A 27,702-nucleotide genomic window follows, 5' to 3' on the forward strand; every position below is an offset into this window, starting at 1 on the left:
ATAGATAGATAGATAGATAGATAGATAGATAGATAGATAGATAGATAGATAGATGAATAAATGAATGAATGAATGAATGAATAAATAAATAGACAGACAGAGATAGATAAATAAACAGACAAATAAACAGATAGATAAATAAATAAATTCAGAATAAAATATATTTTTAGACATTGACAATGAAGGTATTTGTTTTTCTGAACTATATGTTTATGAGGAGGGTTTTCTTTTTCTTTCTCATGGGAGGAGAGAGGGAATGGGTGAGAGAGAAACTAAACAAATAAATAAGTGGATGGATGAATGGGCAAATATGTATATACATATATATATATACATACACATATGCATGTGTATATTTTCGATTAAAGAAAGACTATTTCCCCCCAAAATCCCCAGTGAGAACCTGCCTTCCACCCCTTGACATTACTTTCTGAAAAAGAATTCCATGAGCAGTACTATTCAACTATACATGACATATCAATACCCTCTATGCTGCGAATGTCATTTTTCCACAGTTCCAAGTGGGAAAACAGCTCTTTGGTCTCTTCAATAAATCTTTTCCATGACTTGCTGCTGTATTCTTTCCACTGGTCCCATTCGGATAAATATTTGATCTGGGCCTCCTGAATTTCCCTAAGTTAATAAAAACAGTAACAATATAACAGCAAAATTACTGAATTTTGAACTAATATCTGTGTCTGAGGAATAGCTAAGGGACACATAAATCTGTAATTGTTATTTTTCCCCCTAAGAACATTATTTCTAGTTAAGATGGTATTATGCAGAAATATAGCCCAACCTCTTTTCTTAAAGGCAAACAGAGGTAATAATTTTTTTGATGTTTAAACTGGTTCAAATCCATTCCAGCTGGTGAGGCAATATTAACAAAAATTGGGGCATTTGAAACAGCCTGGGATATCTAAAACCCTATTAGAAATGTCAGGATGCCAGAAACTTCTGGGTAATAAATGAATCACAAGGACAAGATCGGACATTTTCTTTCATTCATTCATTCAGCAAATATTTATTGAATGGCTATTATATGCATGGCATATGTGGGAATATAGATATATAAGACAATGTCTCAGCTTGTATTCTAGTAAGGGAGATATAGCTAGAGTCTGGGTCAGAAGAGACTTAAGAGGTTAACTGATTCTCAGGCTGACCTTATCCTTCCTTAAATTAAAAAAAAAAAAAAGAAAGTGCTGGGAAAAGGGAACTTGAGAGCCAAAAAAATCAATATGGTACTAGAGAACCAAGCTTAGAGGTAAATGGTATGCCAGAGACAAGGAATCATAGCTTATCAGAAAATCTAGTCCAGAGATTCTTAATCTATTTCTGTGTCATGGAACCCTTTGGCACTCTGGTGAAGTCTATGGATCCCTTCTCAGAATGTTTTTAAATGCATAAAAACCATAAGATTACAAAGGAAACCAAATGTATTTAAATAGTTATCAAAAAAAATTATTTTTTTAAGATCACAAACTCCAGGTTAGAAATTTCTGCTCTATTAGATTCCAAAGATTAGACATCTTGGCTTTATAGTTCATGTTCTTAATCTTTGCTTTAAGGAAGCTTCTTTATAAAAAAGTAAGGTATCTCAGTAGAATTGGAGATTTTTTTGGCATATTCATAAAAGCCAAAAACGAGAGGAATCTACTTATCTGTGAAATGACTGACTTGGCTTTATTTAATATTCAGTATCTAACACTTAGTTTGCTATGGAACTAAACAGCTAAAATCACCTAAAACTCTTGACGATCCCCTATCAATAAAGGAATTTGTTTAGCCACGAAGGTTATTTTAATTCTGAGAGATAAAAATACCAAGACACAGAATAAAATTCTGAGAGAAAAGAAAAAAAAATTAAAAAACAAAAGCAGAAAAAAAACCTAAACCAAAAATAGAAAGAATGGAAAATACAAGAGGAAAACAGACAGAAGATAAGAACTCTTAATGATCTATATAACAAGACACACAGAGTGACGTATGCATACAGAATGAAGGCTTATTGGTTGAGAGAGATAGACCAATTCAGAAATATCCCTATATTATGGTCTTTTCAGATCTTAAGATCCACCAAATCTTTCAAACCCCTATTGGATTTTCAAAATTATTAGGCATAAGACAGATTATCTCCTGTTAATTACCCCCAAAGAATTAAGCCTGGGGCCAAATCCAGACTGTAGGACCGAGATTCTCCACTTTGTTTCAGAATGAAACAATCTTCCACAATTTTCCAAAAACTGTTATTTGTAAACTCAGGTTTCACCTCTTGTCAAAGAAAACACTTAATGGAGGTAGCATGACTGAATAATTTCTTTAAGTTATCTTTAAACACTTCAGAGTAAATTACCTTTTCCTCCTTCCTTTTAGATATTAAAACTGAAAAATGATCCTGGGTTATAAGAATTAAACATTGCTCCATACCTAAATACAACATGGCAGGACGTGTACACTAAAACTCAAGATGTATTTTTTTTAAGTTTAAAACTGCTTTTACAGGCAAATAGGAAAAAATATACCACAGTATATTTATTTACAGGCCAATTCATTAAACTTTTAGAGAATAAAATCTGCCATGATGCATAGAGGCTCAATAGGTACATTAAAGATGCTACATATGGATTTTTTTCAAACCCAAGTACCATAAGAATAAATGAAATTAATTTCTCGGGATTCTTGCTCTCCATGAGGAGAAACTTAAGAGGCAAGAAACGTATAAGGGTAAAAAAAAGTCAAAAAACTACCAAATATACTGACATGTAAGCATACTCTCTTGATACTTAAAGAAACTTTATTTCAAGGTGGAGAAGGATGCTAAAGATGGGGAACACTAAGAGAGAAGACCACCACCTTTTCCATTACCAAGGGTTGCAGCAGCATTGAGCCAGGATTCTCCCACTTCAGAATCTCAGGCTTGTTTCATTGAGTCCATTACAAAATGGAACCTTTTCAAAAGGGAAGGGAGGGAATAAGCATTTACAAAGGGCCAGACACTATGCTAAAGGCTTTTTACAAATATTATCTCACTTGATTCTCACAACAACTCTGTGAGGGAGGTGCTATTATTATCCCCATTTTACCAATGTGGAAACTGAGGCAAACAGAAGTTAAATGATTTGCCCAGGGTCATACAACTAATATGTGTTAGAGGCCAAATCTGAACTCAGGTCTTCTGGACTCCAGCCCCAGGACTCTATTTACTATGCCACTAAGCTACCTTAATTTAAAAAAAAAAAGTATTATTATTCGATAATAGGAAGAAGCTCTTTGGTTCAATTCAACACACATCTACTGTGCTGGGTGAGATACAAAACTTTAGTAAGACACTGTCCTCATGGGCTTTACATTTTATGTGGAGCCATAAAATACACCAATAATTACAGAACAAAAACATACATGGAAAGTAAATAGGCACAAGCAAAAAGTGCTGTGAGGTCCAAAGGGGATAGATGATTATTGGACTGGGGATTCTGGGAAAGCTTCCAGAAAGAGCCATCTAGGTGGTGCTGGGCAAAGATCTGAGTTCAAATCTCTCCACTGACATTTACTAGTTCCATAACCCTGGGCAAGTCACTTAACCACTGCCTGCCTCATTTTTTTTCATCAGTAAAACAGGAATAATAATAGTACCTACCTCACAGGGTTGTTGGGAAGATAAATGAGATAATGTTTGTAAAGAGCTTTGCAAACCTTAAAACACTATTTAAATGCTGCTATTATCATTATTTTTATTACTATTATCATTAGAGTTGAAATTTAAATAATGGGCAAAGTTCCAGCACCCAGAAGTAGTGAAGGGAGCATTTCAAACAAAAGAATAACATATACACAGAGACATGAAGGCAAAAGAGCAAATCACAGGAATGCCAAGGAGGAAGCAGTCTACCTCTTGAAAGGAGTCTTCAATTTGAAGCTAAAAGACTGAGGTTCAAATCTTTGCCTTCCCACTTACTACCATGTGACTTTGGCAAAGTCTTATCACCTCTTTGGGCCTCAGTATCTTCATCTGTGAAATGAAGGTACTGAACTAGATCAGGGTTTCCCAACTTTTTCAGTCCTTTTCCAGTAAACCTTACAGTTCTCCTACTCAACGAAAAAGAATAAATTCTAGACTTTGGCCTGCATATATGTACATATGAGATAAAATAAAATGATTCAGTGGCTTTCTTTTTAAGTACTCAGAGGAGCCCTGGGCTATAATAAATCAATTTAAGCAGAATTTCTTACCTTCATTGATTAGAAATCTATTTTTTAAAAAATCATAATATTCCCTGTACACTCTTGTCAACCTTTTTATATTACTTGGCATTATGACAGAGCCAGGTTGGGAATCTCTGGACATTCCTAACATTACTCCCAGCTCTAAATCTGTGATTCTTTGATTGTAGTCTGGTTGGCTTTAGCTTAGGGTATATGAGAAGATAAGGAAATATGTTTTACATGATTGCAAATGTATAACCTATATCAAATTGCTTACTGTTTCAGGGAGAGGGGGAAGAGAATTTGGAACTCAAAATATTTTTTGAAAAATGTTAAAAATTGCTTTTACAAGCAATTGGTAAAAAATATAAAAACAGGTCACATTTTAAAAAAAAGTATATGGAAAAAACAACATGGGACAAGACTGACATCAAACCTAGCATTTAAGGCCCTCTGGAATCTGTCCACATTTACAATCTTATCTTTGGGAAACCTCAACCAGGAAACCTGTGATCCAAGCAGACTGGTCTATTAACTGTCTCCTGAACACATATTGCCCAGTTCTATCCAATGTTCCTTCTCTCAGCCTATGCTCCTCCTCCCCAGTTAGGGAATTCCTGTACTTAAAGTTCTATCTCTACCATGAAAGCTTACACTTACCCCTTTATCCCAATGATTCCTCCCATATCTGAATAACCTATATACTTATTATCTCTGTCCTTCATTTTTCACAATCATATACAATATTCCCATTATATTGTCATTTAATTTTTCAAGTGTGTTTTTCCCATCTTCCAGACTAGACTGTAAAGCACCCTTTTAACATGAGATTTTTCCTTAACTTCCCTCCAGATTCTAGTGATTTTTCCACCAAATAACCTTGTATCTAAAATATAATATCAGAATAGATATTAAATAAATGCATTAAAATATGTTATATATTCAATATATGTAATATTTAAAACATCAAAAATTAATCCCTTAGGCAGGAAGGTAGTATAGAGTGCCACCTGGAGTCAGGCAGACCTGAGTTCAAATGCCTCAGACACTTACCTTTTTTTTAATGGCTTTAAAATTTTTCTCTTATTCTGTACTAAAACAACAATTAATTATTTCTGCATTCAAACAAAAAAAAAGGATGAAATCAAGTTTACAGAAATCTCCAAATATTGCTAGGTAGTACAGTGAATTAGAGCACTGGGCTTGGAGTCAGGAAGATTTGAGTTCAAATTTAGCTTCAGCCACTTACTAGCTGCGTGAACCTGGGCCGAGTCCTTTCACCTATTTGCCTCAGTTTCCTCATCTGTAAAATGGAGATAATAATAGCACCTACCTCCCAGGGTTGTTGTGAGGATCAAATGAGAAAATATTTATAAATGGTTTTTGCAAGCTTCAAAGTGCTATGTAATAACATTGTTGAGAATGCTTTGCAAAATTGAAATAGCCATATAAATGCTAATTATTATTATTATTATTAATTTTTTATCTATCTTATATAGGCACATGTTTTTTCTTCAGATAAAATGTTAGCTCCTAAAGAGGACAAATGCTTTCCTTTTTAAAATTTGTCATCCCAGTATTTATCAATCCATCGAGGAAGCAACCATCTATTAAGCATTCACTATATTTCAAGAAAAAAAGCAAAAAGTCAGAACCCTCAAGGAATTTGAAGTCTGCTAAGCACTGGGTAGAGTCTGACACAGTAGGTGCTCAATAACTACTGACTGATTCCTGAGGGTAGGATCCACGTCTTGTACTTTAGTAATCTCCATAACCCCTAACAGAGGTGATAGGAGCTCAATGAATATTTGTTGAATGAATCTTCACACCCCATGACACTATCTCTTAACATGTTCTGCAAGAATCTGAAAAATCACTGTGGACCAAACCTTAGTCTCCTCTTCTCAGAGATATTCAATGCATACTTTCTGATGGACTGGATCCCAAGGTGCTCCCTCTCTGATATTCCTGCTTCCAAATAGGACCTGTTTTCAGAGCTGGCTGGCTTCAGCAAAGTGCCTCCTGACTTATCCCTCCCGATCATGGTGGTCCGCCTCCAAACAATGGACCGGTAACTGGGCAGCTCTTGAAGGAAGCTCACAGTCATTGAAGTAAGGAAGTTGTAATCTGAGAAGGCATCTATGCGAACACAAAGGAAGAGAAAACATCAGTACCAAATGGGAAGTAGCACCTATGGCATAATCACAATAAAAATAATGGGGCAGCAAGGTGGCACAGTGGATAGGTGGCACTCATCTCCAGTTTCCCTCATCTGTAAAATGATCTGGAGAAGGAGACTGCAAACCACTCCAGTATCTTTGTCAAGAAAACCCCAGATAGGGTCACAAAGAGTTGGATATGACTCAACAACAACAACACAGTTTGCAGTACAGTAGCTCAAACACCATAACCAGCCTTGTAAAATTCACTGCTTTGGGTCAGTGACAAAGTCATATTGATCTCATTTAATTGGTTTACTGTGAAGAAGGAATAACAAGAGAATTACTTGTAGAAGTAGCAATGATAACAACAATAATAACAGCTGGCATTTTATACAAGCACTTTTCATTCATGATGTAATTTGGTCCTCCTAGGTACTTATTATTCCCATTTTACTGATAAGGAAACTAGGTTCAATGACTTGCCCAGAGTGGTATCTCTAGTACATGTTTGGGCAGGATTTGAACTCAGGTCTGCCTGACTCTTCTTCTAGCACTCTATCTACCACTCCATTCTGTATCATCAAAGGAAGAAATGAGGATCCCATCATACATAGTAGGTTGATTGATGTTCTGTACACAGTATCCCCTCTCAGAGCCATGATAGTCTACTGGTAGAGTTTGAGACTAGTCATAATAATTCATTTTATGATGTAGTAAAGCACTTAAAAGCTTGCTAAGTGCTTTTCTCAACCATCCCATAGGAGAAGTTATGAAAGTATTATTATGCCCATTTTATTGATAAAGAAACTGAGACTCTGAAAAATAAGCAATTCCCCCACGATTACAGTCTTGAGGAATGTTTTGAATCTAGATCTCCAGAAAGGAAGGCTATCTACACCACACTGCATCCTACAAGCCTTCATGTGGTGTCCAGGTTCTTTGCCTACCTATGTGACCCTGGACAAGACACTTAACCTCATTTGTTTCTCATCTGCCAAATAAAGATAATTAATTCTTGCCTGTTGATTTCTGAGAAATTTGGGGAGACTTTTACAAGCTGATGTAGAGATGTAAGCTGTATATAATATACACAATGACCACATCGATGTAAAAGAAAGCAAGACTACAAATCAGAACTTGGATCAATATATTGATTACTCCAGAGTATAGATGATGAAATCCTATCTTCTTCCTATCATCTGACAGGTGGTGGCCCATATGTATGGTCAGACTCTAGGTCATTTTGTTTTACCTAACTGTACCTCTTTGTTGCAAAGGAGGGTTTGTTTGGGGGACAAGGGCAAAAGATTGTTGGGAGAAGTGTTACTTGACAGTTAAAGGGGTAAAAAAAATCAATACAACAATTTTTTAAGAGACTGAGATAATGTGTATGAAACCACTTTGGAAAGCAAAAAGAAGTAGCTAAATACATCTGCTAGCTGTTATTACCATTTAAAATCACAGTCATGGATCAATTAGGGACTCTTTTTCCAAAGGTCCGTGCACTAAGTTTTCTTTTAGTTGGCACATTGTGACACAAGTCATATTTACCAGCTGGCACTGTTGCCTGGCATCACATATACACAAAAGTGAATTGTGCTCTGTCTGGTCCCTTTGCTACAGAAAAGGGGCCCAAGCTTGCTCCATAATGGGGCCATGCTCTGAGGACAAGCAGTCACTTCCCTACATCTCATGAAACAAAAGAGCTTTATTAACAGAGAAGGCTTTGTACAGGAAGCAGGAGCTACTCAACAGCTATGCTGCCCATTTTCTCCATTAGAGACATACAAATAGCTATCCCTCTCCAAATTTCAAAAGACAAGGCAGGTAATCCTTTAGTATCTCTGTTATAAAAGGAAAGGAACAAAACATTTTTCCTTCTGCAAGAAGCTTTTCCTGATCCCCCTTGATATTAGTGCCTTGCCTCTGTTGAATATCTCCAATTAAATGTGTATATAGCTTGTTGTTTACATGTTATCTCTCCAATTAGACTGGGATCTCCTTGAAGGCAGGGAAGTTTTGCCTTTATTTCTATCCCCAGCACTTTGCACAGTGCCTGGCATATAGAGGGCACTTGATAAATGTTAATTAACTTGACTATCCTGATTTTTCAAATGAAGACTGTGGAGGGCAGAGTACTGAAGTAGCACACCCAGGATGACATAAAAAGTAAGAGTGTAAAGGTATTCTATATTGTGGGGGATTCAAATGGAAGTACACCTGAAGTCTATGTGTTGAAATAAAATGTATCAATGTACCTTTTTTTAAAGTTAGTAGTAGAGCTGAAATTATGAGCCAGATCATCTCACACCTAAGTCCAAACCTCTTTCAACTACCCCATTAACCTTTTTTTGGAGCTGATTAAGGTTGGCTGGTTTCTGACATTACATTCTCCCACCGTCTCCAAAACTATGACCATCCCTTCTCCCCCAAAGTAGGGAAATGAAAATTAAAGTGAATTTTGACAATTTCACAAGAGCATTTAAGGCCATTCAACAAAAGATAAATACACAAAGGATATAAAGGCAGTTTTTTTTTTAATGCAATCTATCAGCAACCATATGAAATAGGCTCCAAATTAATAATAGGAAAAATGTTAATTAACTCTGAAGTTCTACTTTACACACATCAGATTGGCAAAGATGACAGAAAAGGAAAATGACCACTGATGGAGAAGTTTTGAGAGGACATGCACCAGAACGCACTGTTGGTGGAAATGTGAATCTGTCTAAGCATTCTGGAAAACAATTTGGAACTCTACCCAAAAAGTCACTTAACTGGGACCCAATGATATCACAACTGGGCTTGTACCTCAGTGGGATCTGAGAGTGAGGAAAAGGACCTATCTATAGAAAAGTATATAAGGAAGCATCTTTTTCTCATAACAAAGAACTAGAAATAAAGGGGGTACCCATCAATTGAGAAATGCATGAAGAAATATACGCTCTATGAATGTAATGAATACTATTTTGCTGCATTAAAAAAAGCAAAAGGGATGGATTCAGAGAAGTCTAGGAAGGCTTGCATAAATTAATGTAAAGGAGAGAAAGCATAACCAGAATAACAATGTCTATAATAAGATTAACATTGTAAACACTGTAAAGAAAAACAAATTTGAAGTAATTAAGAACTCTGATCAATGCAAAGAACAAGAAGCCCCGTGCTGAGCTAACACTTGGCAAAAGTTTGTTTTTGCCTTTGAAATGACATGAAATGATTTTTTTAACAAGAGATTTACCTTCCTCTTATTTCAAGCTATAATTAAAGCGGGTTTTTATTTTCCTGAACATCAGTTTGGTAGGGGGAAGGGAGAAAGAGATTCTTAAAGGTAATCTGGGGAGAACAACAACTATAATAGAAGAAAAATCATAACATGTTATGTTTCAAATTTTATACTTCTTAAAGGATAGCGAGCATACTCTGGTTGGAGGTCAGAGGGCATGGCTTTAGTTGGAAGACACTGGATAAGTCATTTAGTGTCTCTCCTTTCCTAATCTTGGACCCTCACAAGCACAAAGAAAGCTAATGCAGATATCATTTTTAAATACTTTATTATAAATTTAATATTAAATGTCAGTAAAGCTAGATATGCTTTATGAATACATATACAGGGTATATCAAGTCTTAATACAATTTTAAGCTATTAAAATTTAAAGCTGCATAAAGACTCTTGAGACACTCTGTATTGAAATTAATTTCAGGGTATAAATCATCATTTTCCCAACCCTCTAAGTCTCAATCTATCAGGATCCACTGTCCATTTATGTTTACTCACTTTTCTTTTTATGTATCTATAGTTCTTATCTACTGTAATATAGGGGTTCTGCTTCCCCCCCACATCATTATTTCATAAAGTACTTTGAAATTTTCTTTATATTCCTTATACTTGTTGGTCTTAATTACATTATGCATGAATGCACCACAATCTATGTAACCATTCCTCCATTGTTGGACATTTAAATAGCTTTCTGTGTGTGTGTGTGTGTGTGTTTTAAATGATAAATAATTCAACTTGGAAAATATTTAAACAAAGAGCTCATCTTTAATTTTTTGTTACACTGGGAGAGCATATTCCCCAACAGTAGGATTATTGAGGTAAAGCCAGTATCATTTTCCCTGACTGACAGATGCAGAAATTGAGGTCCAGAGGGGATTAAGTCCAAAATCATACATTGGGTTAGTAGCAGAGCCAAAACTAGAATCCAAGTCTCCTGATTCTATCCCATTATAATGAAAAGTTGGTCATAGGTCACCCACAGAATGATTATACTAGAATATATGAATGCTAACATTCATTCTTAGGCTATGGCCTCATGGGACTAGACTCATAGATTTGATGATGAATCTCTGAAAGAGGTCTAGCTCATAAGGCATATAGTCCAACTCCTTCCTGTCAAGAATGAAGAAATCCAGGCTGAGACAGTTTAAATGACTTTACCATTATAATACAGGTAGTAATTAGCAGAAAGAGAGTTTAAAAATAGTCCCTGACTCTGAATTCACCATTCTTTCCACTGCAACACATCTTTATCCCTAGGAGTGATAAGAAAAAGCCTTCAGGGGGCGGCCAGGTAGCACAGTGAGTAAGAATACCGGCCCCAGAGTCAGGATGACCTGGGATCAAATCCAGGCTCTGATACTTAGCACCACACCCAGAAATAACTGGCCGTGTAACCTTGAGCAAGTTACTTAACCCCGATTGCTTTAAAAAAAAAAAAAAAGCCATCAGATTGTTCTTGTCTTCAAATCTCCAGAACCTTGTATCTTCCAGTAGTAGGATGCCCAAAGGGGTATAAAGCTGCGTATGCTCTTTGATCTAGCAATACTACTACTAGATCTGTATCCCAAAGAGATGGGAAAAAATGGAAAAGAACGTATTTGTACAAAAATATTTATAACAGCCACTTTTTTTAGTGGCTAAGAATTGGAAATTGAGGGGATGCCCAACAATTGAAGAATGACTAAACAAGTTATGGTATATGATTGTAACAGAATATTATTGTGCTATAAAAAATGACAAGCAGGATGATTTCAGAAAAAGCTCAAAGACATATGTGAACTGATACAAAGTGAAGTGAGCAGAACCAGAACATTGTATATAGTAATAGCAATTTTGGACAATGAAAAACTGTAAATGACTTAGCTTTTCTTAGCAATACAATGATCCAAGACAATCCCAAAGGATTCCTGATGAAAAATTTACCTACTTCATACAGACCAAAGCATACTACCTTTCTTCCTTCCTTGCTTCCTTTCTTTCCTTCTTTCTTTCTTCCTTTCTTCTTTACTTTCTTCCATCCATGCTTCTTTCTATCCTTACTTTCTGAATTTTCTTGCACAAAATGACTAATATGGAGATGTTTTCATGATTGCACCTATACCAGAATACCATCTCAGGGAGGGAGGGATAGAATTTGGAATTTAAAACTTTAAAAATAAAATTAAAATTTGCTTTTACATGTAATTGAGGGGGAAAGAAAATATTATATTTAAAAAAGGAAAATATAAATTTAAATTAAAAAATAAGAGTTAAAAGAAGGGGATAAAAGAATTTAGCAGTTAAAGTATCCTTGTGGTTTCAGTAGAGTGGTGGAATCTGAAGATGGGTAGCAAGAGTTTGAGGACTGAGCAGAAGGTGGGGAAATAGAGGCAAAGTGTGCAGATGGCCCTTCTTGAGAATTTTAGACAGTTTTGGACATATCACGTCTCACACACACACACACACACACACACACACACACACACACACCACACACCACACACTCCATCCCACCCCCATTCAAAAACCACCAGTGGCTTCCTATTACCTCTAGGAGCAAATACAAAGTGCTCTATTTGACATTCAAAGCCCTTCATAACCCACCCACCTCCCACCTTTCCAGTATTCTTATACCTTACTCCCCAACACAAATTCTTTGATTCACTGACGCTGGCCTCCTGGCTGTTCCACAAACAAGAAACCTCATTTCTCAACTACAGGCATTTTCCTTAACTGTTTCCATCCCTGTTCCTCCTTAGTTCTGCCTACTGAACTCCCTGGCTTCCTTCAAGTTCCGTCTAAAATGCCATCTTCTACAGGAAGCTTTCTCTAACCCTCTTATTTCTAATGTTTTCCTTCTGTTAATTATTTCCTATTAATCCTGTACATAGCTTGTCTGTACATATTTGTTTGCATGGTTTCTCCCCCAGTAGACTGTGACCTGAGTTTGGGTCAACAGGTTTCATGGATGCAGCTGACCAAGGGATCCACAACACACACAAACGTCAGACTAGAAGATCCTTGGAATCCCTTTCAACTAGATCCTAGAATCTTATCCTCTGGGCATTTTCCCTGGCTGTCCCCATGCCTAGAATGCTCTTCCTCTTCAACTCCAACTACTAACCTCTCTAACTTCCTTTAAGTCCCAACTAAAATCTCACCTTCCACAGGGAGCTTTCCCCAACATCTCTTAATTCCAGCACCTTCCTTGCTAATTAATTCCTATTTATCATGTTTATACAGCTCATTTTGTGTGTATTTGCTTGCATGTTGTCTCCTCCGTTAGATTATAATAAGCTCAATGGGGGCATGGGTTGTTTTTTGCCCCTTTTTTATCCACAGCTCTTAGTATAATACCTGGAACATAGTAGATGCTTTCAAATGTTCGCTGATTACTGATAGTTATTAGGAAGTTCTTTTTTTTTTTTTTTGAAGTAGCAAGTTATAAGCACTTTGAAGTATTTAGTACCTATGAAAGATACAGGACTACCTGGAAGTGGAGAGAATGAGGAGAATAAAACAGATTTTCCCTCACCTTTCCCTTTTCTCTCCCATACTTCCTGGATCTGATTTTAAAACTCTGCTCTTCTCCATCCCACCCTCCTTTATCCTACACTAAATTCAACAACTGGCCACAGATGAAAGGATTATTATCAATAATGTATATGTATGGAGATGGAGCCAAGATGGTGGAGTACAGACAGGGACTTGCTTGAGCTCTCCCCAAACCCCTCCAAATACTTAAAAAAAAAAAATTATTCCTGGGCAGCTAGGTGGAGCAGTGAATAGAGACCAGCCCTGGAGTCAGGAGGACCTGGGTTCAAATTTGGCCTCAGACACTTAACACTTACTAGCTGTGTGACCATGGGCAAGTGGCTTAACCCCAACTGCCCTCCAAAAAAAAGCAAAAAACAAATATTATTCCAAACAAATTCTAGAGCAGCAGAACCCACAAAAAGATGCAATGAAGCAAATTTCCAGCCCAAGACAACCTGGAAAGTTTTGGTGCACCATACTGAGAGAGGAGCACAGTCCAGTGCAGGCCATGCCAACACAGACCAGGCCCCAGCAAACCCGGAGCAGGCCTTAGGGCACTGAGTCACTGGCAGCAGTGGCAGTTTCCAGACTTCTCAGCCCACAGATGCCAAAGACAACTTAGAAGGTCAGCAAGAAAGGTCTGTTAGACTTGAGTGAGAAAGAAGCAGAGTCCAGCGCTTCTGGAGTTCTCAGCCCACAGACAGTAAGAGGATCAAACAACTGGTCAGAAGGAGATTACAGGGTCTCTTTGCTAGCACTGAGGCAGGACTCTATTGCTTTTTCCCATAGTTTCCCATATCTGAGTCACAGTCTTGGGTGGCAGTCCTGGCATAGCAGAGCTTGAGGCAGCAGTGGAGAGGGGACCCTCCTCACAGTCCCAGGGCAGAAAAGAGTGCTTGTGATCACTCACAGATCAGAGCACAGGCCAGGAGAAGAGTAAACACCTCTCCTTAGATCATACCACTTTGGAAGAACTGAAAAGTTACAGGCGCCTAAAAGTATCTCTGAAAGCAGCTGCACAAAACCCCTGAAGCTTGGGACAGTATACCCTCCACACAGGAAGCAAAGCCCTACCTTAACAAGGGATTAAAAAGGTAAGTAATAAGCTAGGAGAATGAGCAAACAATGGAAAAAACCCTGACTATAGAAACTTACTTTGGTGACAAGGAAGATCAAAACATACACTCAGAAGAATTTTGTCATAAAGTCGAAGCTACTGCATCCAAAGCCTCCAAGGAAAATATGAATTGGTCTTAGACCATGGAAGAACTCAAAAAGGATTTTGAAAATTGGGAAGAGAAATGAGAGAGATGCAAGAAAATAATGAAGAACGAGTCAATAGTTTGCTAAAGGAGACCCCCAGAAATACTGGAGAAAATACTACCTTAAAAAATAGACAAACCCAAATGGAAAAAGAGGTCCAAAAAGCCAGTGAGGAGAAGAATGCCCTAAAAAGTAGAATTGGTCAAATGGAAAAGGAGGTCCAAAAGCTCACTGAAGAAAATGATTCTTTTAAACTAAGAATGGAGCACATGGAAGCTAATGACTTTATGAGAAATCAAGAAATTAAAAAACAAAACCAAAAGAATATGAGACAATGTGAAATATCTCATTGGGAAAACAACTGATCTGAAAATAGATCCAGGAGAGATAACTTAAAAATTATTGGACTACCTGAAAGTCATGCTAAAAATAAAGAAAAAGAAAAAAGAGTCTAGATATAATCTCTTAAGAAATTATCAAGGAAAACTGCCCTGATAATCTAGAATCGGATGGTAAAATAGAATTGAAAGAATCCACTGATTACCTCCTGAAAGAGATCCCAAAAGAAAAATTCCTAGGAATAGCATAGCCCAATTCCAGAGTTCTCAGGTCAAGGAGAAAATATTGCAAGCAGCCAGAAAGAAACAATTCAAGTATCAAGGAGCTACAATCAGGATAACACAAGATTTAGCAGCTGCCACAATTAAGGATCAGAGGACTTGGAATATGATATTCTAGAGCAGAAAGGAACTAGGATTTCAACCAAGAATCACCTACCCAGCAAAACTGAGTATAATCCATGAGGGAAAAAAAATAGACAGTCAGTGTATTTCACAAATAATATATGGGGGACACTGGAGTTTTGGGACTCCAGTCTCTAACAGGTTCATTTTTGATCTGGTCAGACAGGAAGACAGCTTATGAGGGGTGAATAATCTTACTTTATTCTAGTCTAGTCTTCTCAAAGGGGTTGCTGATAATGTTCCCAAAATGGGAGTATTCCTCCAGCATTCCCTAATCACCCTTCTTGCAGGGGAAGATGAGAATATAGTAGGAGCTACAACTACTACAGAATCCCCTAAATCTCAGTGGGGGCCAGCTGAGGCAAACACAGATTTCCCCCAAGCCTTGATCGGGATCGATCAAGGCACTTACAGCATTACACTGTCATATTCCCCTATGGGTTCCCCTGATCTAGTACCCACTTATTTTATAGGGCAACAGACAAAGAAGACATGTTGCCAGCAATAGCCTCACAACTTTAGCAATATTATCATTCAGCATAAGTGTAGTAAGGACCACATTATGTCACCCCATATCTCACTGTGCAGTCTCAGTAGGACAGTCTATCACTATGATTCCAGGAATTACTATCTAGGATCCTTGAAGCTATTCTTGGAGTTATTATCTAACATCTGGAAACTAGAGATTGCCATGGCCATGGATCCTGAGAAACTAAACTCTAAAAAGGATAACAAAATCCTTCTTATTTATATAATGAGATAGAGGAATTTCATGTATTCTTGAGAAAAGACCAGTGCTAAATAGAAAATTTGACTTTCAAATACATCACTCAAGAGAAGCATGAAAAGGTAAACAGGAAAAAGAAAGAGAAAGCATAAGGAATTTATTAAACTGTTTACATTCCTACATGGAAAAATTATATTTGTAACTCATAAGACCTTTCTCATTATTAGGGTAGTTAGAAGGAGTATATATAGACAGAGGGTACAGGTGTGAGTTGAATGTGAAGGGATGATATCTAAAAAACAAAATTAAGGGGTAAGAGAAGAATGTACTGGGAGAAAGACAAAGGGAGAAGTGGAATGGGGTAAATTATCTCACATTAAAGAGGCAAGAATAAGCTTTTACAGTGTAGGGGAAGAGGAGAGAGGTGAAGAGGGAGTAAATGAACTCTACTCTCATCAGAATTGATTCAAAGAGGGAATAACATACACACTCAATTGGGTATAGAAATCTGTCTTACCCGACAGGAAAGTAGGGAGGAAGGGGATAAGAGAAGGTGGAGTGATAGAAGGGGAGACAGACAGGGGGGAGGGTATAGTCAAAAGCAAAATACTTTTGAAGAGGGATAGGGTGAAAGGAGAAAGAGAATAGAATAAACAAATGGGTGTGGGGAGGAGGAGGTGAAGAAGGGATAGGATGCAGGGAAATATAGTTAGTCTTTCACAACATGACTATTATAGAAGTGTTTTGCATGGCTACACATATATAACTTATATTGAATTGTTTGCCTTCTCAATGAGGGGGGATGGAACAGGAGGATGGGAGAGAATTTAGAACTCAAAGTTTTAAAAATGAATGTCAAAATTGTTTTAATATATAATTGGGGGAAAATAAAATACTAAATAATTTTTTTAAATAATGTGTATGTGCACATCTTGTACATAACAGCATTAGCCTGAAGTACTATTTTTATAAAGCCAGAATTCTTTTGTCTCACAATTAATTTTAGAACCCAATTCTGTGTGGATCTGGCTTGTGCTCAATGTTGGATGGCCTCAGATAGAAACAATGGTCTGTAAAAAGTAACTAGGTTACATTAAAGTTGATCCTCTTGCTTCTCATTTCCGGAGGAAAAAAAAATAAATAAAAAGAACAAAGAAACTTGGAGAGCTTAACCTGAGTCTCCAGATGCTGAGCAAAACTGATCTCTTCCCCCCCACCCCATCACCACCACCTAACCCCCCCACACACCCCCCACCCCCAGCCCCATTCCCCTAGAAACTACTGGTTCAGAACAAAAGAAAAAAGGTCAAGTAGCAGGGTTGAGACGGACCCAGAACCGAGTTGGAAAAAAAATCACCTCCCTCCTGAACAGCCATCCAGAATGGGGTGTAAAAAATAGGAAAATGGATAGTTTCCCTTTAAATAGAGAAGATTAAAAGGCTTTAAGGAAGGAAACTGACTCAGATGGGTGGAGTTAAGCAGGTAAAGCAAGAAAAATTACATAGCTTCAGGGCAAAAACAAGCTATATGATTTTCAATTTAACCCTTATTTAACATAGCTAGGCCATGGGGCATGGATTTAATCTGTATGAAAAAGGACAAAATGTCCTATTAACCTTAGTGATCACAGACCCAGGAACTGGAAACCTCACATTAAGTCTCATTACTTGCCAGTGACATAAAGCTTCACTACTCTCAAAATCTCAAGATCCTAACTCCTCCTTTCTACTACCTCCCCCACCTTGTAGGCAAAACAGTTATTTCATTTGTTTGTCTTTTAATAATTCAAGATTTCTAGACTTAAAATATTCTACTGCATTCCAGTCTGTGACCTTGGAAAAAAATGGAAACAAAAAAATTCTCTTTCAGCTAATCATGGGTCAAAGTTTTGATAGTGCATTTTCTTGAATGATTTTTTTTTAAAAATGTATTAAGTGCTATGTTCTAGTGACTATTGTAAGCACTATCAATACAAATGATAACAATAACCAGCACTTAGTGTTTAAAGCTTTGCAAAGTGCTTCATAAATATAATCTTTTTAATTCTCACCATGGGAGATAGATGTCATCACTATTCCATTTTACAGATGAGGAAAGTGAAGCACAATGAGCTTAAGTGACTTGCCCAGTGTCACACAGCTAGTAAGTGTTTTCAGATTTTGAATTCTAGTCTTTCTTGCTCCAAGCTAAATGCCTAGTCCACTGCACCCCCTAAGTTGCTATCAAGGAAATAACAGCAACATATTACAAAGATCATATACTACAACCAGACTAGATTTATACCAGGAATGCAAGGTGGGTTCAATATTAGGAAAACTATTAAGCATAATTGTCTATATCAATAACAAAAAATATTATTTTAATAGATGCAGAAAGGCATTGACAAAATGCACCTTCTATTTCTGTTTAAAAAAAAAACACTTTAGAAAGCACAGGAATAAATGGAGTTTTCCTTAAAATGATTAAGTATTATCTGTCTTAAGCCAAAAGTAAACATTATCTGTAAAGAGGATAACTCTTTCCAATAAGAATAGGGGTGAAGGTGATTTCCATTATCACCATTACTTATTGTCATGGCAATAAGCCAAGAAAAAACACTGAAGGATAAACATGGGCAATGAGTAAACAAACCTATCACACTTTGCAGAGAACCCTAGAGTCAATAAGAAAGTAATTAAAACAATTAAAAACTTCAGCAGAGTTGCAAGATATAAAATAAACCTACATAAATCATTAGTATGTTTGAATATTATCAACAAACCCCAGAAAGTACAGATAGAAAGAGAAATTCCATTTAAAATGATGATAGGTAGCATAAAATACTTGGGAGTCTATCAGCTGAGAGATATACAGGAATTATATGAACATAAGTAATTGCAAAACACTCTTCACACAAAGACAAATCGAAAAAACCTGGAGAAATATTAATTGCTCTTAGATAAGCTGAGCCAATATAATAAAAATGACAATACTACCTAAATTAATTTACTTGTTCAATTTCATACCAATCAAATTACCAAAGAATTACTTTACAAAGCTAAAAAAAATCATAACAAAACCCATCTGCAAGAACAAAAGGGAATCATTTCTTAAAATGTGAAAGGTGACTAGCAGTAGTACATTTCAAATTACGCTACAAAGCTGTAATCATCAAAACAATTTGGTAAGAAATAGAGAGGTTGATAGGAAGAACAGATTATTTATACAATATACACAATATACAGAAGCAAATGAGCACAGTAACCTAGTATTTGTGAAACCCAAAGATCTCAACTACTTTTACAAGAACTCATTATCTGACAAAAAACCACTGGGAAAACTGGAAAATCGTCTGGAAGAAACTAGGCATAGACCAATATTTCGTGCCATATACCAAGATAAACTCAAAATGGATACATAATTTAGAAATAAAAGGTGATATAAGCAAATTAGTGAAGCATGGAAGAAATTATCTGTTAGATCTATGCATAGGGGAATGGTTCATAACTAATCAAGAGACAGAGAGGCTCCTAAAAAGTAAAATGGATAATTTTGATGGCATAAAATTAAATTTTTTACAAACAAAACTAATGCAGTTAAAATTAGAAGAAAAGCAGGAAAATGAGGCAAAATCTTTGTAGGAAGTTTCTCTGATAAAGGTCTAATTTCTCAAATATATAGGGAACTGATTTGCAAGAATAAGAGCTATTCTACAATTGATAAGAGGTCAGATGATATGAATAGGCAGTTTTTGGAGAAAAAAATCAAAGGTGTCAATAGCCATATGAAAAAAAAAATCCTATAAATCACTAATAATAAAAGAACTGCAAAATTAAAACAATTCTGAGGTACTACCTCATATCCAACAGATTGTCTAAGATGTTAAAAAGGAAAATAACAAATGCTGAAGGGAATGTGGGAAAACAGGTACACTAATATACTGCTAATGGAGCTGTGAACTAGTCCAACCAGTCTAGAAACCAATTTGGAACTACTTCCAAAAGTTATTGAACTGTACATATTCTTTGACCCAGTAATGCTACTGCATTAGTAAAGAGATCAAAGAAAGAGGAAAGGGGCTGATTTTTACAAAGATATTAATAGCATCTCTTTTTGTGGTAGCAAAGAATTGGAAATGGAAGGAATGCCCAACAATTGGGGAATGATTGAACAAGTTATACTATATGAATGTGATGAAACACTATTATGCTGTAAGAAGTGATGAAGAAAAACCTGAGAAGACTTATATGAAATGATGCAAAATGAAGCGGGCAGAACCAAAACATTTTATATAGAAATAACAGTATTGTAAGATAATCAACTTTGAAAGACTTAGTAATTCTGATTAACACAATGACCCACTACAATTCCAAAGGACTCATAATGAAATATGCTATCTACCTCTAGAAAGAAAGCTGGTGGACTCTGAGTGCAGATTGAAGCATATTTTCTTCTATCTCTTTCTCTTTGTTGCTTATTTTTTGTTCTTGGAACACAACTAATGCAGAAATTTGTTTTGTATGTCTAAACACAAAAGGGCCTTACTTTTCCTGCCTTCTCAGTAAGTGGGTGAGGGAGAGGATTTGGAACTGAAAATGAAATTGAAAAAATTAAATAAGATATTAATTTTTTTTTCTTTTTGGAGGGGGAAGGCAGGACAATTGGGGTTAAGTGACTTGCCCAAGGTCACACAACTATTAAGTGTTAAGTGTCTGAGGTTGGATTTGAACTCAGGTCCTCCTGACTCCAGGGCCAGTGCTCTATTCACTGCGCCACCTAGCTGTCCCAAGATATTAACTTTTTAAAAAGAAATTTTTGCTTTTAAAAAAGGAAAACTGTAAGTAGTTAGGAGAATTTAATAGCTTGCAATTAAGATTTGCAACTATTTTTCTTATTTGATCCTCACAACAACTCTGGGAGATAAGTGCTCATTCCCATTCTACAGATGAAGAAATTGAGGCAAAAATAAAAGCTAAATGACTTGCCCAGGGTCACACAGCTAGTAAGAGGTTGAGGCTAGATTTGAACTCAAAGTCTTCCTGACTCTAGGCTCAGCACTCTATCCACTGTAACATCCAACTAGATCTGGAGGAGATTTCTATAAACTCGATTTTATTCTGTTCTTGTTTGAATGCAGAAATACTTGTTAACTGTTGTTTTAGAAAAGTAAAAGCCATTTAAAAAAAAATATTCCACTCATCCCTTGTCATAATATGACCTGCTGTAACTTTCTCTTACTGATCTTAGTTCTGCCAGAATAAATCTACCACTTCATGATCTTTCCAACTTTTTAAGACTTCTAACATTTGACCTTTCAGTTGTAGGTTATCCTAGCTATTCTTCTCTGGACATGCTTCATTTAACTAGTGTTCCTGTAGGTGTGGGACATCCAGTACAGAAAGTAACATTGTAGATGTGACCTGAGCAGTGAGGGGTACAAGAAGACTATGCCTCTTTTGTTCTGGACATTGTATCTCTATTAAAGCAACCTAAGATTGCATTGGCTTTTTGGGCAGCAATGTCATGTCCTTGGTTTATGTGGACCTTGCTGTTCTCAAACCACCCCTACTCAAAAACCAGGTCTTCTCTCCATAAAGGACTTGTTCCAGCAGATCCAGCCCAATCAAACATCATCATCATCACGATAGCTAACATTAATATAGTGCTTGCTATGTGCCGGGCACTGTGCTACTAAGTACTTTACAAACATTATCTTATTTGATGCTCACAACTACCCTGTGAGATGGGTGCTATTACATATTATTTTACAGTTGAAGAAACTGAAGCAAAGAGAGGTTAAGTAACTTGCTCAGTTACCAAACTAGTAAGTGTTTGAGGCTGGGTTTGAACTCAGGTATTCCTGACTCTTATCTACTTGGTGACCACCTAGACCATGCAGTTCTCCCCCACTCTGTACCTGACCCTCTATTTGTATCATTGAGTTTGGAACCTCTAAACGGAAATTTACATTTCTTTCGATTAAATTTCTTCCTGTGATCCAACTGTTCAGGAATGGCTAAACAAGGTGTGGTAGAGAAATTTAATAAAATATGACTGGGTTGTACAAAAAGATGACTATGATGAAAGCAAAGAAGCTTAAGGAGACTCCTATGAACTCATTTATGCAAAGTGAAATAAGTAGAATCTGTTAAACAATGTACACAATGATTACAGCAATGTAAATGGGGAAAAATAACCACAGAACAATAAATATGGAATGCTTCCAAATTTATAATAGTCAAGCTTGATCCCTGAGCATAGACATAAAAAGGCACATCCCTCAAGCTTCTCTGCTGAGGGAGGTGACATATAACGGCAGACTTTTCCAAGATGATGGTTAATTTTGCTGAACTATTTGTCCCCTCTTTTTTGTTCTTTCATTTGTGGGATGACTCTCTGGGAAGAAGAGGGATACATTGGAATATACAGGTAATATGAAATAAAAAGAACTATCAATACAATTTAGTTTTTAAAACTGCATCCTGTTAGTTTCAATACAGGGGAGTTAACCTCCTGTGGCCCAAGCAGAGGGAAACATGGAGTAGTATGGTATTGTGGAAAAGAGACATGGATGTGGGACCAAAGGAAATGTGTTCCAGTCCTGCCTATGAGAGTTATTTAAGCCCTATGAACCCTCATCGGAAAAATGAGAGGAATGGATCAGAGGACCTACCATCTAAGGTATTTTCCAGGTATAAATCAATGACCTTTGCTTGTAGTTAGCTGTCAAGAACAGCCAAATATTCTTTTGGTCCCCAACCCTACAGACAAGTTCTTGCCCAGTCTCTTCTTATTTTTTTTTTTTTTTTTGTGGAGCCAAAAGACAATTTCTGTAACCAGTTATCTAAATCAAACTGTTAACTCTTGTTCTACAGGAATACAAGCCCTCTTGAAAAGCTTAAGTGCCAGGAAATATATGTGATGCCTAACCAAAAGGGTTTTGTATTTCTTGGACGTTTTGAGCAGATATTATATCTGAAGAAACCTAGGTCTTCTTCTTTCCAAAATACACTAGTAAATAATATTAAAAATCAACCACACTTACACATAGGCAATGACAATAGTGAATCTGGCAAGACTTAAGCTTTATAGGTAATCAATTCCCTCATAAAATCATAATTTCAGAGATGTATGAGATAATATAGTCCTACGGTTATCAACATTTTTTGCAATATTAATAATAATATCACATCATGATAGTGTTTTAAGATCTACAAAATTCTTTCATTACCCTTCCCCCTCCCAAATGTCTGAAGCAGGTCATGCATGATTCTTTCCATTTTAAAGATGAAAAAACTGAGCTTCAAAAGAGGTGAATTGTCCATGAACACAGTCAGTAAATTACCAGAGTCAATGTTCTATCCACTAAAACAAATGAAAGGCAAAAAGTTTTGACAGGCCACTATCCTAATTTCTCCAAATATATTTAAATTTGCTCTATTTTTCCATTATGCATGGGAAATGCCAGGAAAGAACCCAAAAATAAAATTAGTGAATTTTCCTAAACAGTAGCAGGAATAATAAAAAACAGTGAAAATTCAAAATGGCTTATTGAAACCCTTAAATTCCAGAGGACATCCATATAATACACATGTAGTACAAAACTCAATGTTATCTTAGGTCTTCCTTCAACTCTTAGCTAAGATACCACCTTCTGCAGGTGAACTTTCTCCCTCTCCTGCTGCTAATATCTGGCCCCCCTTCCCACCATGGTAAATGGTGGACTCCAGCTATATCTTGTATGAATATATGCTTTTTTACACGTTGCCTCTCTCATTAGAATGTGACTTTTTGAGAGAGGGGAGGGACTATTTTTTTGTCGTCCTTTCTTTGTCTAGAGTTTAGCACAGTGCCTGAAATACAGTAAGCACTTTAATAAATGCTTGTTGACCAAGTGCTGTATCATTTAGTAATGTTTCAATATTTGGATTTTTTTTTTTAAATCACGTTGCCCAGAACTGCTGTTCATTAACAATCTTTAGTCATTTTGAATAAGCAGTCTAGGAAGGGGAAAAGTTTCTCACTGAGGCAGAGACAAATTTGCAAATTAAGAACGGAATAAGATACTACACTTCTTGTGACTAATTTTGGCTGGCAAGATTTTAAAATGTTAGGTGGCTACCCACGAACCTCCCAAGACTTTTCCGTAAATATCGAGATTTTGTATTGGGGAAGGTGCCGGTCTGAAACCAAAACATGCTTTTGTGGACAGGTAGCCACTTCTTATCATTCTGGTCAACCTCCTCATGGTAGAGAAAGCACTTTAAACTTAAAAGCTCTATATACATGAAGATTTTTCAGGATAGGGAAACAGGTTCACAATTAGTGTTTTGTCTGAGATTACACTTAGGTAACTGTGAGAATTGACTAGAAAGAATTTAGTTCTTCCCACTCCCACTTTAATTTCCTTTTACAATTACTCCACGCTGCCTGCCTCCTAGCTGCAAGTTGGATATGGATGTTTTCATCAAGTAGGGAACGAGCGTCCCAGAAGGTAGGAACAGCTCAGCTACAAGACTGATCTCCCGATGCCTGGAGGGTTCAGAAAGATTTCCTCCTTTCCTTCTTAAATTCACTAGAGGCAAGCACAGAGTTGGACAGGGAGCTACAGCTTCCCTGGGGATTCCTGCGTCCCTGACTCAAGGAGTGCCCTCGGAGAGGGTCTCATCCTTCCGCTTTTCTCCTCCCGGGCCTGGGAACCGGTGAGTGCAGGCGGAGGGGAGCTATCCATTCTCTCAAGTCTGGTCCCAGGAATCCCCCAAGACGCTCATTCCTAATGCTGCAGTGCAGCCCAGGCCCCCGTTCTATCCCTAGCCCCCTTGCCTACCGTCTCTGTGGCCGTCCCAGACGCCGATCGAGTTAGTGTCACTCATGGCTGCGCGACTGGAAAGAGGAGGTGGAGGAGGAAAGAGAAAAAAGAGAAAAAATAGGAGACAGCTAGGGCTGTGGCCCTGCCTGGCCTGCCAGCCGCCGGGATTCCAGGTTCCGGCCGCTGACGTCACAGAGGCAGTGGGAGGGCACTGGATCTGGGCATTCGGAGGAGGGCCTGCAGTCCACTCCCGACTTTTGGCCGGCTCTTAGCTTAGGGGGCAGGAGAAGTCCCAAACTTCAATTCCAGGAGACAGCTAGGTGTACAGATTCAGTTCCATGCGTTCGAAGGAGCAAAGCATTAGAGTTCTCAGGTTCGTTAAGGCAAATTGACAGGAGGAGAAGCGAGGGGTGAGAGGCACGGACCCTTAAAGAGTAAGGATTTCTCTTTGGGCATAGGAGAGGTAACATATTAGGCATGGGAGGTAGAAGAGTTCTGTAGGAAAAGTATTAGAATCCCTGTAGTATAGATTAACCAATCAACAAGCATTAAGTCAAGCAGTAAAAGGAAATTACCTTTCCCAGGAATATCCGTGCTCACTCAGGCATTTGGGGAGATACTGTGATTGAGCCTTGCAGGATTTACTAGTGGAAGTGGAGGGAATGGGGGAAAACGAGTCCCAGAATGAGGATCGTTCCTGTTTGGGGCATCCCTAGGAAGGTCATGTTACTTAGGATCTGGTCAGCACCTACAACACTTCAGGGGCTATAGTGATAGGTGATTGAGTATTGACATACTTTGGGACCTCAGGGAGGACTGGATCAGGGATGGAGTTAGGGGAGAAAACGCTGTACAGGGTGCTCTGTGTTTATGGAAGAGTTTCTTAAAGGGACAGAAAAATGGTACCTTTCCAGAGCTGCTTTGAGAAACCCTTTCTTTGACACAAAAGGCATCAGAATTTAAACATAGATTCTAGTTCTAGCTGTACCTCTGACTCACCTTAGACAAGTCCCTTTACCTCTTTGGTAGGTAGGTTTGTGAGGGGCATCTAGGCTGCGCAATGGATAGAGAGCCCGACCTGGAATCAAGAAGGGTCATCTTAAGTTTGAATTTGACTTCAGACACTTTGTAGTTGTGTGACCCTGGCCAAGTCACTTAACCCTGTTTGCCTCAATTTCCTCATCTGTAAAATGAGCTTGTTGAGGTTTGGAGTTTAGGGGTGCTCAAGACCCCCAAATGCCAATATTCTGGGTCCTGTTGAATGAATTCGACTCAAGCCTTCTCTCAGCCAAAGAAAACAAAGTTTATTAAAAATTCACCATAATGGGTAGACTCTTAAGGAGCCTAAGTATTTTGTGACTCTTGTATTGACAAGTGGTCCAGAACAATCTGACACAGACTTGAGTCTAAACTACATTTAATCTTAGCACCTTCATGGAGGCAAGATGGATCTTACATACAGAAAGACTGTGGGAGGGATCTAGGGGTGGTCTAGGGGAGGAGTTTGGGGAGGGTCTTGAGGAGGAATCTAATGAGGATCTTGATGGGACTAAGGTCAGACTCCAGGAATGGGATTAAGGGTGAGAAATAGCTGAAGGTTACCTGGAGATGATAGAGAATGGAGGGCTAGGCTAGGTTAAGAGTAACAAAGATTTGGGCCTGGTGATAATGAAAGCTTATGGTCTCAGGCAAACGCCAGATCCCTAGAAGATTCAAGGGGTTCCCAGATTCTATACCACATCACACTGGAGAAGGAAACGGCTAATCATTCCAGAATCTTTGCCAAGAAAACCCTAAATGGGGTCATGAAGAGTGGCACATGACTGAAATGATTGAACAAAAATAATTCTTCCCCACCCATATTTGTATGGTATGGTTCCTACCTTTTATTTTTATTATGTATTATTATTTTATTTATTATGTATGTCTATAGCAGAGCCCAGAAAATCAAAGTCAATATTGAATCAAAGATTCAATAGAATAGAGATTTAAAGGTGGAATTGCAGGCTAGTGTAATGTAAATACTACAAGGCATTTTTAGGGGGTTAGGCTGGGAGGCTTGAACTTGTATCCCTAACACTTTGCACAGTGCCTTGCATATAGTGACACTTAATAAATGCTTGTCAATTGAATGACTATTTTGGAGCAAGAGACACTTAAAAATAAATTGCACAATCTCATGAAAACACACCCATATTAGGGTGGCAGAGTCGAAAGAGTACTGGACTGGATCATCAGACCTGGTCCTTAGGCCCACCTATGTCCATAACTCAGTGTGACCTTGGACCAGGTTCCTTGACCACTCTGTGCTTCAGTTCCCTCATCTGTAAAATGAGGTTTGAGCATTGCCTTGGCAACAGCAGGTCCCGTCAGAAGATCTCTGACTCCAAGCATGGACACCTGGTCTTCCTGCCTCCAAAGCAAAGCAGCAGACACTGGGGGAGGATGAAAAGCATCCTCAAATATGACCCCACTAAATCCATCCACCCACACAAGCACAGACCCCATATCATTTTCGAGGTGGGCAGGCATGACTTCAGAGTCCAGAGTAAACAAAAAAGAAGTGGATATCATGGACATTATGGAACTATCCTCCATGGTCACATAATGGTGGGCATGAAAGGATGGCTAGTGACAGTGAAAAAGAAGGGTGAATATGAATGTTGAGGTGTAGGGGTGTTGGGCCATGAAATAGCGACATGTGGGTCCTGCCCAAATGAATTCAACCCAAGCTTGCTTTCAGCCAAAGACAACATTTATTTGAACACCCATAGAAGTTGGGTGTGATCCTAAAAATCTGCCATATTGGCTAGACTCTAAAAGAATTTGAGCATTAGCTAGACTCTTAAGAGCACTTTCATGGAGGCAAAATGGGTCTTTTAGAAAGTAGACTGTGGAAACAGAGGAGTCTAGATGGAATTAAGGGAGCGGTGGTCTAGGGTAGGTCCAGGTGCAGACAATGAAAGGGCAGTTAATTAACTGAGAAGGGTCAATTGCCCCTGGTGAATGCCAGGAAC

General features: G+C 37.7%; 1 protein-coding gene across 2 annotated transcripts in view; it reads right to left on the reverse strand.

Annotated features, from left to right (window-relative positions):
• TMC7 (transmembrane channel like 7) overlaps positions 1–25,035 on the reverse strand; it is a 75,324-nt gene extending 50,289 nt beyond the window's left edge. Inside the window, exons 1-3 of one of the 2 annotated variants that reach the window (XM_069096035.1) lie at positions 24,704–25,035; positions 6,096–6,345; positions 485–633 (exon numbers count right to left, since the gene is read on the reverse strand). In XM_069096035.1, the coding sequence (XP_068952136.1) occupies positions 485–633; positions 6,096–6,345; positions 24,704–24,749 (445 nt within the window). In that variant the 5' untranslated portion in view covers positions 24,750–25,035. The remainder of the gene's footprint in view (positions 1–484; positions 634–6,095; positions 6,346–24,703) is intronic. The other variant, XM_069096036.1, reaches the window with a different exon arrangement.
• Positions 25,036–27,702: the final 2,667 nt, after the last annotated feature.

This window comes from Petaurus breviceps, unplaced genomic scaffold (assembly GCF_028583685.1).
Source record: "Petaurus breviceps papuanus isolate PSGF00001 unplaced genomic scaffold, PetGlider_PUasm1.0 229, whole genome shotgun sequence".
NCBI classification, from domain to species: domain Eukaryota; kingdom Metazoa; phylum Chordata; class Mammalia; order Diprotodontia; family Petauridae; genus Petaurus; species Petaurus breviceps.